Source organism: Microtus pennsylvanicus, chromosome 19, assembly GCF_037038515.1.
Source record: "Microtus pennsylvanicus isolate mMicPen1 chromosome 19, mMicPen1.hap1, whole genome shotgun sequence".
NCBI lineage: Eukaryota > Metazoa > Chordata > Mammalia > Rodentia > Cricetidae > Microtus > Microtus pennsylvanicus.
Window position 1 is genome coordinate 23150222 of NC_134597.1, and position 12333 is coordinate 23162554.

The 12333-nt window shown below is 38.8% G+C and overlaps 1 protein-coding gene and 2 pseudogenes across 4 annotated transcripts in view; all 3 read right to left on the minus strand.

The window, feature by feature from the left end:
• The window catches only part of Tnpo3 (transportin 3), a 78840-nt gene that overhangs the window by 51056 nt on the left and 15451 nt on the right, over positions 1-12333 (minus strand). For all 4 annotated transcript variants that reach the window (XM_075953662.1, XM_075953664.1, XM_075953663.1 and 1 more), the window contains 3 exons: positions 3770-3970; positions 2298-2371; positions 12-168 (listed from right to left, as the gene is read on the minus strand). In XM_075953662.1, coding sequence (XP_075809777.1) covers positions 12-168; positions 2298-2371; positions 3770-3970 — 432 coding nt within the window. The remainder of the gene's footprint in view (positions 1-11; positions 169-2297; positions 2372-3769; positions 3971-12333) is intronic.
• Positions 7342-9907, minus strand: LOC142838479 (calcium load-activated calcium channel-like; annotated as a pseudogene).
• Positions 10241-11118, minus strand: LOC142838481 (obg-like ATPase 1 pseudogene; annotated as a pseudogene).

The window sequence follows — 12333 nt, forward strand, 5'->3', positions numbered from 1 at the left end:
TTCAAACTTACCAATAAAGATACCACTGTACTAGAATAGAAGGCCAAGTCTTCTATAATTTCTGTGCGCCTATTGGCTCCAATTCGCAAGGAGCGACTGTGTACCTCTTCAGGTAACACTGTAAGGATCTCCAGCAAAAAGGGCAAAGAAGTTACATCATTGCTATATCTGGAAAAGAAAAGGAGGAGGATGTATCACAAGTCACTGAGAGCCAGCAAATACAGAATCACAACGCCATCCATCAAAATAGTCCACAACAATAAAAGCAGCACTCTCAACAGTAAGAGGAAAAGAGCCAGGAGGTGGTGGCAGAGGCTGGCGGATCTCTGGAAGCTAAAGGTCAGTCCTGGTCCACAGAGAGAGTTCCAGGACAGCCAGGGCTCTGTCACACAGAAAAACCCTGTCTCAAAAAACCTTAAAAAGAAAACAGAAGGAGGCTGGAGAGATGGCTTAGAGGTTAAGCGCACTGACTGCTCTTCCAGAGGTCCTGAGTTCAATTCCCAGCAACCACATGGTGGCTCATAGCCATCTATGAGACCTGGCACCCCCTTCTGCCTTGCGGGCACACATGGAAGGAATGCTGTACACATAATAAATAAATAAATATTTAAAAAAAAAAGAAAAGAAAACAGAAAAAAGAAGAAAATGAAAATGTAATCTTTGCTTTATTTATTTATTTTCAAGACAGAGTTTCTCTGTAGTTTTGCAGATGAATGAAATCTTTGTTTTATTGAGACAAGGTTTCATGCATTCCATGCTGGCTTCCAACTTGTTATATGGCTGTAGAAAAAAAAAGGAGAAGGGAAGAAGGAAGGGAGAATAAATATGGCAATAGAAAGGAAGATAAGTTAGTTTTAGTTAGATTTATTTTTTTGTAGCCATGCAGTGGTGGAACATGCCTTTAATCTCAGCACTCAGGAGGCAAGAGGCAGGTGGATCTCTGTGAGTTTGAAGCCAGCCTAGTCTATAGAGCTAGTTCCAGGACACCCAGGGCTGTTGTACAGAGAAATCCTGTCTCAAAAGGAAAAAAAAATGTATTTTTATTATGTGTGCAGGGGAAGGGGTATGTGCACATAAATACAAGTGCCCACAGATCCCCCTGGAGCTGGGGTTACAAGCAGTTGTAAATTGCCTGATCCCATGATAAGAATTGAACTCAGGTCCCAGGAAGAGCAGTATGTGCTCTTAACCATCAAGCCACCTCTCCAATTCCCAGTTTTAGTTAATTTTAAAAATTACATGCACATACACATATGATCGAATATTTTACTAACTTGGCTAAGTTCTGTATTATCATTAGCCTCCAGTTTTCAACACCAATATCTTTCTGACTTTGAGGTATGGCTAAGCAATCCTAATGCCTCAATTTAGAAGATAATCAGCAATTTCATGACTCCTATGTCATATGTGATTCATAAGTTTATACTATAGAATATTATTATTGCACATATTTATTTATTTAGAGATAATGTAGCCTTGACAAGCCTGGAGCTCAATATGCAGATCGGGCTACCTTGAATTCATAGAGATTTGCCCGCCTCTGTCTCCTGATTGTTGGGATTAAAGGTGTGCAACAACCATGCCCAGCCCCCAAATTTACTTTAACAAGAAAGTTAACAATATAAAATTCAGGGGCTGGTAATACTGCAGTGTATAAAAGTGTTTGTCACCAAGCCTGATGACCTGAGTTCAATATACCCCACATGGTAGAGAGAACCAACTCCTTCAAGTTGTCCCCTGAACTTGACACAGTGATATGGCAAGCACACCTCCAATAAACAAACAAAAAACAATTTTTGAAGAGAAATAAAAATTATATCATTTGGGAATGGAGAAATAGATGGCTCCGTGTTTAAGATCACTTGCTGTTCTTCCAGAAGACCCAAATTGAATTCCCCCTCCCGACCAGGCATCTCACAATCATTTATAACTCCAGCTCCAGGAGAAGATTTACCTAGCCTCTGTGGGCTTTTGCACCCATGTACACGTAGATACACATACCTATACATAATTAATTTTTAAAAAAAATTTTTTTAAGCCTTTGGTGGTGGCCCACACCTTTAATTCCAGTACTCGGGAGGAAGAGACAGGCAGATCTATGATTTTAAGGCCAGCCTGGTCTACACAGTGAGTTCCAGGATAGCCAGGACTGTTACAGAAAAATCCTGTCTCAATAAAACAAAAGAAAACTAAAGCAAATTGTTAATTTTATGCCCACAATTTAGAAAAATTTACTAGGACAGATTTCTCTGTGTGGACTAATGGAAATCCAAATACTATTGATAAAAATTACTTACTTTTCTACCAATGTTTGTACGCATCCCTTCCAAGAAGGCATCTGTAGGGCAAGGTCTGCTATTGCTAAAGCCAGCTGAATGGGAAGAGATAAATAAATGAATAGACCAGATACAGAAACCATCAATGCTAACAGAGAAAAAGAGACCACAATTCTTTCAAACACTATGACAGTGAAGACTAGCATCTCCTTTCCTCCTTCCCCATGAATGTCTACCTATCCAGTCATCTAGTTAGCTACAAATTGCTTGGATTTAGACATCAACCTTAAAAATTAAAGACAGACCAAAAAAAAAAAAATCAACAAAACACACTTGATAGATAGGATACTTTTTTTTAATTGTTGTTTCTGAGACAGCATTCTAGCATATCTAGCTCAGACTGGCCTCAAACCCACTAGATAGAGACTGACCTTGAACTCCTGATTCTTCTTTCTCCACCTCACAAGTGCTACAATTAGAGGTTTTCTGTTTTGTTTGTTTTGGTTGGTTTTGGAGACAGGGTTTCTCTGTAGCTTTGGAGCCTGTTCTGTCTGGAACTAGCTCTTGTAGATCAGGCTGGCCTAGAACTCACAAAGATCCACATGCCTCTGCCTTCCAAGTGCTGGGATTAAAGGCATGTGTGCCACTACCGCCCGGCTTGCAATTACAGGTTTAAACCACTATACTCAATTTAAAAACATCAAAATATGTTTAAAAATAGATCTCAAGACATGTTTTCTCTGTGTAACAGCCCTGGCTGTTCTAGAACTCTCTTTGTAGACCAGGTTGGCCTCAAACTCAGAGATTCGCCTGCCTCTGCCTCCTGAGTGCTGGGATTATAGGTGAGTGCCACCACTGTCCAGCCAATACTTACTTTTATTTGACAATATAATACCATAGAACTTCAGAGATTGATAAATTATAGTTTGTCAAAAGATCAAAGCTACTGACAAAGTTAGACTTTGGTTCTGTCCTCAGATAATGGATTGCCATTTCCCTGCTCTTTCCATTTCTCATCTTGAAGCCTCCTCTTCAAGAGCACGTCCACATCAGGCAAACACATATATGTACTTTACTTTCTAATGTATTTCCCTGGCTAAAGGGGAAAGCCAAGACGTTCACTGTTTCATTTATAAGACTTTTACTGCCAGTCCTTCCAGAAAAGAGTTTATAAATTAATAAAAATTGAAAAAAGTTACTGCATAGACTTCTAACTCAGAATAATACACATTTTATTAATCATCTGCAATTTTAACAGTAGGGGGAGCACATGCTAGAGAAAACATATTTACTTCCCCACTTTTAATATTTAATGTCTGGAGCCTAATGAACTCAAAGATTAATACAAATGATTAAACTTTTTATTCTGCTACAGTTGTGAAAATATAGCAATAAAGTTAACGTTACCTTACATGGCCTACCAATAAAAACCAAAATAAATCATGATGTATCCAAATGACCTTACAAGTTTCCTTAGTGAGTAAAGGATTTACCTGTGTTACAATGACAGGTGACAAATCTTTCAAGTTCTGAATATGAGTTAGCAATGAGTCCCTTAATGAAGCATGAGAGTCTGTGGGTAGCTCATAAAACGAAGTCTGAATCTTCATTTTCATGGTCTGGGCAGCAAAATAGCATGATTCCACATCCTGTCGGATCTGTAACAATTGATCAGAAATCTCCCAGGCATGAACCTGAAAGTAAATAAAAGATATCATAAAGCGTATTATTTTTATAAATAATTTTAAAGTTATATAACTTCTACATATATAGTTAGAATAAATATAATAGAAGAAAGAATTGACAAATTAACTTCAGTTTGCAGGGCCTATTCAACAAAAGTACTCCCTAAGACTGTGATTTACTCTAGTAAGGCCTAATGGCCAGATCAACTGAATCAAAAGACAGAATCTGAAAGACTAGAATAACCAATTCTATACAGTGGTTATTAAAAAAAGTCCCAGAAATTTCTACTAAAACTAAAACAAAAACATTATTATAAAGCTTCTAATCCTATTTTTAAGTTGAATGTTTCTTTTCTTATTTAAATGTTTTGTTAAGTCTGGAAACTTTTCAATATATCTATCAATAGGAAAAACATTTCATATTGGTCTCATTGGACATACTTTTTAAAGTTTAGTACCTCATAAACAACAGGAAATATATCTTGGTCTAAGTGAAATTTTTACATCGTTTATTTTCTGATATGCTTATATATGACAGAGTTTAATAAGGTGACTAAATCGTTTTTTATAAATTAACCTGTCTATAGAAATAATAAAAAAGAATAAAATACAACAAATCTGATCACGAATAACTGGTCATAATAAGAGGGAGTCCTATTTTAAAGAGAACTCTTGAAGAAAAAGCACACAGTAGACATCTGACTAATGATTGACAAATTCTAATCCAGCTATGCAAGCTGTCTCTTAACAAACTGGTAATAATACAATGAGAAAAAAGGGATCAGTCTCAATTTTGAAACAGTGTCAATTTCGGAAAAAAAAATATTTTTTGAGACAGATACATACATCCAAAGTTATGTAGTGGAGGATCCTGATCCTCCTGCCCCTAGCTCCTGAGAGCTCAAAGTACAGGTATGCAATACCTTTCCCAGTTTAAGTAGTGCTGGAGATTGAACAGGGCCTGTGCATGCTAGGCAAGCACCCCACCAAATGAACATCTCCAGCACCATATAAATTGTTCTAATCAATTTCTTCTCTTTTTCTTTTCTTCCCCCTCTCCCTTCTCTTCTCTGCCATTTCTTTCTTTTCATTTCCTGAAAGGCTGCCTACAGAGCCCAGGATAGCCTGAAACTCATTATCTTTCTCCTTCAGGCACGTGCCACAGACGCAACCCTCAAGTCCATAACTTTTGTTTGGTTTTGTTTTGTTTTTGGAGACAGGGTTTGTCACTTTGGGGCTAGTCCTGGAACTAGCTCTTGTAGACCAGGCTGGTCTCAGAGCTCCGCCTGCCTCTGCCTCTTAATTGCTGGTATCAAAGGCACGTGCCACCACCAACGCCCAGCAAGTCCATGGCTTCTTAAACTGTGCATCATGCAAATGAACATGAAGGTCCCAAGAAAAAGACATTGGCAACAATAAAAGGTTTCTGAACACACAGTAACCAAAAAATAATTTAAAACTAAACAATTGGTGAGTCCAAGGAGTTTCAGGTGTGTTGACAAAGACAACTTTACCACAGCCTTTGTTCTGAGCAATGTGCACACAACACTAAGCACACCTTCCCGCCACCCAGGGCCAACGATTGCTGCCTAAAACACCTCAGAGTTCAATTTCCAGGATCCACAATGACAGAGAACCATTCCCACAAGCTGTACTGAACTCCAAATGGTGGTATGACCCACACTCATACCCATGAACATATATGCAAATTAATTAACTTTAAAAGCCAAGCTTCACCTAACAAAATAAGAGAGTGAGGCTTCAATATTGGTGTGTAGTCAAAAGAGCAAATGAAGATTCAAAGGAAGAAAGTGGTATGTAACATTCACATTGTCTGACAGTCTGCAGTCTAGCCATCCAAGAATAAGGAAGAAAATAGAGAACATACAAAAATAAACTTAACTGGGGTACGGAGTTGTGAGTGTATATCAGAAATGGCACTCTTATATTTCCTGTGCAAGAGCCTGAATTTGCCCCTCAATTCTCTTAAGTAATAACCATAACTGTCCTCATATGTGCACTGACAGCAGTAGCATTGGTACTATTAGTCTAAGGCTATTAAAAGTTAACATAGGATAACAACTGAAAATGGACTATTTTAATTCTACTACCCTCTATGTCTTGTCAACCCAAAATTTAGAACAGATGTAATACAGAACTTCAAATAAAAGCCAGGAGTGTAGTTCAGTGGTGAGTGTTCAACCCCCAGCACCCTCCTGCCACCAAACAAAAGAGGGGAAAAGAAATAAAGAGACGGCCTAGGGAGATGGCACTGTCAGTAAAGCAAGCATGAGGACCGGAGTTCTGTCCCCAGCATCAGGGTCAAAGCTGGGTGTGATGGCACACAGGGAAGCAGAGACGGAAGGATCCCTTCATAGAAGTATTCTAGCAACTAACATTTTTAAATGCATACCAGAACAATGATTTAGCACTGACTTGGCAACAGAGTACATTATCAAAAATGAATGGGGAATGCCATTCAAGCCTTCAATCCCAGCACCTGAGAGGCAGAGGCAGATTAATTAGCGTGAGTTCAAGCCAGCCTGGTTTACAGGACAGTCAAGACTGTTACACAGAGAACTCTGTCTCAAAAAACAAGCAAATGGATGGTGAAAAGAGAACTGTAACTCAATGCTATTTCTAGATTAAAGACCAAATCTATTTTCCCTCTCCCTTCATATGATCTGGCCTTGAGTAATTTGTGTACCTGACAGAACACAGCAGAACTGATGTGGGACTTCAAAAGTTCAGAAATTCTGCCACCTTTCTCAGCATTATTCTGAGAACCAATTGCCACATGGGAATTCTCAACAACTCTCTTGGTGGGGAAACTCAGAAAGGCCCTGAGACTATACAAAGAACAAGAGGGCCTGGCTAAGTCTAACTTTCTAGGCCTTTCTACTAGTGTCTTATTAGCATGTGTCTCAAAACTTCCAAACCAGCCCAATGACTAAGTGGATATCTTATGAGCATGATTATAAGCCAAGAACCCCTGCAACAATTCCTGTCTACCAAGTATAAGATACAATAAACTAGCTTTTGTTTTAGGGTAATGCTTCACAGTAGTAGCTAACCAGAACAGACAACCAGATATCATGTGCCTCTGGATGAACTACACGACCAAAACGACAAAGAGACCAAAATTATTTTTTTCTTTTCTATTATTATTATTATTAGTGTCATCATTATTATTATCATCATCACCATCGTTGTTGTTATTATTATTATTTGGTGTTTTCAAGACAAGGTTTCTCTGTAACAGTCCTAGCTGTCTAGAACTAGTTCTACGGCCAAGCTGCCTTGAACTCAGAGATCCACCTGCCTTTGCCTCCCAGGTGCTGGGATTAAAGGCGTGCACCACCACCACCCAGCCAAAGAAATCAAATTTTTATCTCATCAAGCGTGGGTTCCAGCCGCCAATCTGCAAGAGAAAAAAACAGTTGTCCTTCTACCCTTGGATTGATTCCAGGGCCAAGATCTGTAGATGCTCATGTCTTTTATTAAATGGCATAGTATATGCATACAACTACACAATCTTCCATTATATCATTTTCTTTTTAATCTTAATTTTTTGTTTGTTTCCAGAATAAGTTTTGCTATGTTGCCCATGCTGGCCTGGATTTCCTAACACTCCTAGCTTAGTCTCTTGAGTGCTTCCCACATACATTAAATTGTGGCTAAATTTAAGGAAGATAGTTCTGTACAGAGGAACTGGGATTTTTTTTTTCTTTTGCCTCTCCCCCTTCCTCCCATCCCCGGCTTTGTCCAATGCTTTGAGTCTAGCCATCTGAACTACTGTAAAACATGTATTATCTATAGATTCAATAAGGAACAAGCCACATAGTCTTCACTATCAAATGTGTTGGGCTTGGTGGTATGCATGATGAAGACTAATGAAGTATCATGAAAGTATAATGAAGTATCATAAAATATGGTTATTGAAAAGCTTCTAAAATTTGGAGTAGGATCATAATCATGTGAAAAACAAAGCTGTTCGTGTATAGTAACTTCAACTTCATTGAAGGTACAATGTATTCTGTAATTTTAAAACAAAAATAATTTGTTTGTAGAAAATTCCCATTCCCAACTTTGCCCATTTCATTTTAAGAAACCTTAATTTAAAATATAAAAAAAAGACATATTTGCCTTCTGGAAGTTGTACGTTTATCTGAGCAATAACTAAAATGTATTTCTTTTTTGTTTGCTGAGATGTATTAAATTTAAAGAAGATATTTCTAACAGTATAATTTCTGCCTTGTCTTTATTTTACTGCAACCTTGACTGCATTTTTAGAATCTTCCTCTTTTTTTTTCTTTCTTTCTGGTAAAAAAACACATGACAAAATTTTATTTTAGCTCTTTAGGATTCAATGCTTATCCTTACGTTCAGATTACAGAAATTGTTTTTTAAATATGCACAAAATCAAACATCTCTGTAAACAAAACAGTTAAAATTATTAAACATAAGGGACATATGTGGCTTTTTAAAAACACAACAAATGGGGGTGGTGGTGCATGCCTTTAATCCCAGCACTCGGGAGGCAGAGGCAGGCGGATCTCTGTGAGTTCGAGACCAGCCTGGTCTACAAGAGCTAGTTCCAGGACAGGCTCCAAAACCACAGAGAAACGCTGTCTCGAAAAAAACAAACAAACAAACAAAAAACAAAAATAAATAAACAAAAACACAACAAGTAACTCCAATTAAGTTTTGTTATACAAACCGTTTTTCACCCATTTGCTAGGGCTCATGGAGTTTGCTTCTATGGTATATGGTACACATCAGGCTTGATTATCAGTCCCACAAAAACACTTATGTAAAACAAGAAAGATGATATTTGGGGTTACATAAAAATCACCCAAATTTAACTAACAAGTTCACTTAAAAAGTCATCGCCGGGCAGTGGTGGCGCACGCCTTTAATTCCAGCACTCGGGAGGACAGCCTGGTCTACAAGAGCTAGTTCCAGGATAGGCTCCAAAGCTACAGAGAAACCCTGTCTTAAAAACAAAACAAAATAAAACAAAACAAAGTCATCCATCACCAAAAGCACTATCCCATTATTTAGGTGCCATTCTCATTCTGATCATAGCCAAAAAGCAGAGAAATAACTCAAAGATAGATTGCAGCCAGATACCTTGCCAGTCTAATGTGATATCTAAAAAAGTATGACAGAAAATAAAGAATTCTGTTTTCTTTAAAAGGGAACTTCCGAGTCCTGCCCAGACACTGAAGAAGGAAGATGTGACTTACCCCGCTGAAAAGGTACCGAGCCATGTAGCTAACATATGCTAGAATAATGAGCTAATATAAGTTATAAGAGCTAATACGAAGCCTGAGCTAATGGGCCAATCAGTTTATAACTAAAAAAATAAAAATAAAAGGGAACTTCCCAAAAGGAGATTGAGGCGTGGGGAGCAAGACCTCCATCAGCCTGGCTGGTGGCAGCTTGTGAAGGGACAAGGCCAACAATCTTCTGGATGTTTTGTCAAATTGACAGTACAGAGAATACACAGGAAGATCAAAGTGTCATTTCCCAGCAGGTTTTGATGAGACAATCCTTAGATGTAAGAAAGTAGGGTGAAAGGGAACTTTGCTATGGCTCTACCATCAAATATGGAATTATACATTCACATTAAGGCAGCAAAAGCCAACCGCAAACATGGCTTTCATTCCTACCATTGACAGATTTCTATTGTTCTTTAGATTCCCCCCCCCCCCGTGTGTGTGTGTGTGTGTGTGAGAGAGAGAGAGAGAGAGAGAGAGAGAGAGAGAGAGAGAGAGAGACTGAACAGCAAATTATGCTATAGCTTCCTTCTCTAATTTTTTATTGTTTTTCTGCCTTCAATCTCTTGTATTAGCCTATCCTGTAACTCAGGATGCCTCAGTGAGCAAGGGCACACATGGAGATAGCACCAATAAGCAGCCTGTCTGTAAACATGGTACTCATTCACTGGTCCATCCCTGCACTCCCACCCATCACGAAGGAAGCACTCAAGAGCTAGGCAGAGGTCTGGATGAGGCTTTGCAGGACTGACCCCATGGGAACACTCATAAACTCTTTTTTAAAAATCAGGGTACTACTTCTGCCATAATGAATCCCTTTTCAAAATCTGTGTGTATCTTTCCTGCAGCCTGAGAAGCCTTCATGGTTTTCCTGATGGTCCATGCACATTGCATATGGGCCTGCAGTAAAAAAAAGTACCCTAGTTGGCATGCTCATCTTTGGCAAAGCAGATTGTGTCCTGTTTACTTTCCTACTTCTAGCTACTTGTGTCTCTCCTCAGCATTCAACATAAGAGAAGCAAACATGTTTCTTTTGATCTATAACCCAGAATTTGACTTTGCATATCATATCATCTTCAGGCTTCACCTTTTCTTTTTCTTAGGACAGGGTTTCTCTGTGTAACCTTGACTGTCCTGGAACTTGCCCTGTAGATCTGCCACTGCCTCTGAGTGCTGGCATTAAAAAAACATGAGTCACCACTGCCTAGATTGAGCTTCAGTCTCTTATCTCCTCTAACACCTACCTTTTCTAGTTTTATCTATAATGGGTTCAATCATTTCCCCATCTTTTAGCAGAACCTCTTCATGTACTATTTCTGCTCAGTGGGATCTACACTTCCTTCAACATGCATGATATCATCTATCATCTTCAAAAGTATGTTAGATTAAATTCCATCACAGGCACTAATACGAGATTTAAAAAAAAAAAAAAAGCATTTACCTCGCCTGCCCATTGTGAGCTCCTTTCACAAGACCAGCAATATCCACTACATTTAGAAAGGCAGTAACCTTTGCTGGTTTGCGATACTGGCACAGGAACTCTACTCTCATTGGAGTGGATAGTACAGAATGGAAAGCTATCTGCTGGTTAGCATATTGAAAAAGGTATGCTTCCCAACATTTGACAATCCAACAATACCCACTTCCAGCGAGGTTCCAAATCTTCCGATGATCGGGGATGGTTTAATTCCATGTCCTCTCCTTTATAGGGCATCATGCTGAGGGTGGACAATTGCATGGGGTCCCAGGATACAGAGACTGATGTCACTGGCAACTGGAGGCAGGGAGGAAGGCGGGCAGTTTTTTTTTTTTTGAGCTTGGGCTTGTCTTGAACTCATGGAAATCCATCTGCCTTAGGTGTATAAGCTACGGCATCCAGCTTAATTATATCTATTTCTGATTTAACTATCTCTACCTCTTTAAAAGTAGATATTTAAAAAATAAGGAGAGAAGGTTTGGTAGTTAAAAGCACTGACTGCTCTTCCAGAGAACCCGGGATTGATTCCTAGCACCCACAATGAAGTTCTGCTGTACTCCAGTCTTGGGAGATCTGATGCCTTCAGGCCTCTGCAGGTACCAGGCACACATGTGATGCAGATATGCACGCAAGCAAAAAACCTATACATATATAAAAATAAATAAAAATGAAGGGAGCCTAACAAAACAAAATTAAGTTGCCTTGGGCAAATTGGTTGACTTGGGAACAGGAATGCAAATTAGCAAACATAAAGGGCAAAGAGATTTATTTTTCCAGAACCTTTCATAATACTGGAATTTGTTTTGTTGTTTGATTTTAATAACCTTTGGATACCAGACATGGTGGTACATACCTGTAATACCAGTACTTAAGAGACTGAGGCAAGAGAATGAAACATTCAAGACGGCCTGACAACTTAGTAAGACCTTGTGTCAAAATGTAATTTAAAAAAAGAGAAATGGTAGACGACCTGAGATCACTTTCCAGAATCCACATCAAGACAAAGAACTGGCCTTACAAAGTTGTCATCTGCTTTCCATACATGCACTGTGTGACACACAAACGCATTCACAGTCTACACACACACACAAATAATAAATTAAAAAATAAGTGAGATCAGGCCGGGCGATGGTGACGCATGCCTTTAATCCCAGCACTCGGGAGGCAGAGGCAGGCGGATCTCTGTGAGTTCGAGACCAGCCTGGTCTACAGATCTAGTGCCAGGACAGGCTCCAAAGCCAAAGAAAAACCCTGTCTCGAAAAAAAAAAAAGTGAGATCAAAAGAGTCCCACCCTTAATTTTTACAAAATAACAGCAGAAAAGCTCTCTCTAGCATAGTAAGTTCTTTTATTTGTACCCTTGACTCTCATAGCTCAACTGTGACCCTCCATACTGGGATTATTCTAAGAGGCCATAGCTATCTTCAAAACACAAAAGCAACCTTAATTATCTCTGCATTTCCCCAAAGCATAGAGAAATCCTTAGGTCACAATAAGCTTTGTATAAAGTACACATTACATTGTTAAGTATGACAAAAAAAGGTATCATCTCTTCTGTCTTTTTGTTTTTGTTTTTTAAGACAGAGTTCCTCTGTCTAACAGCCCTAGCTGTCC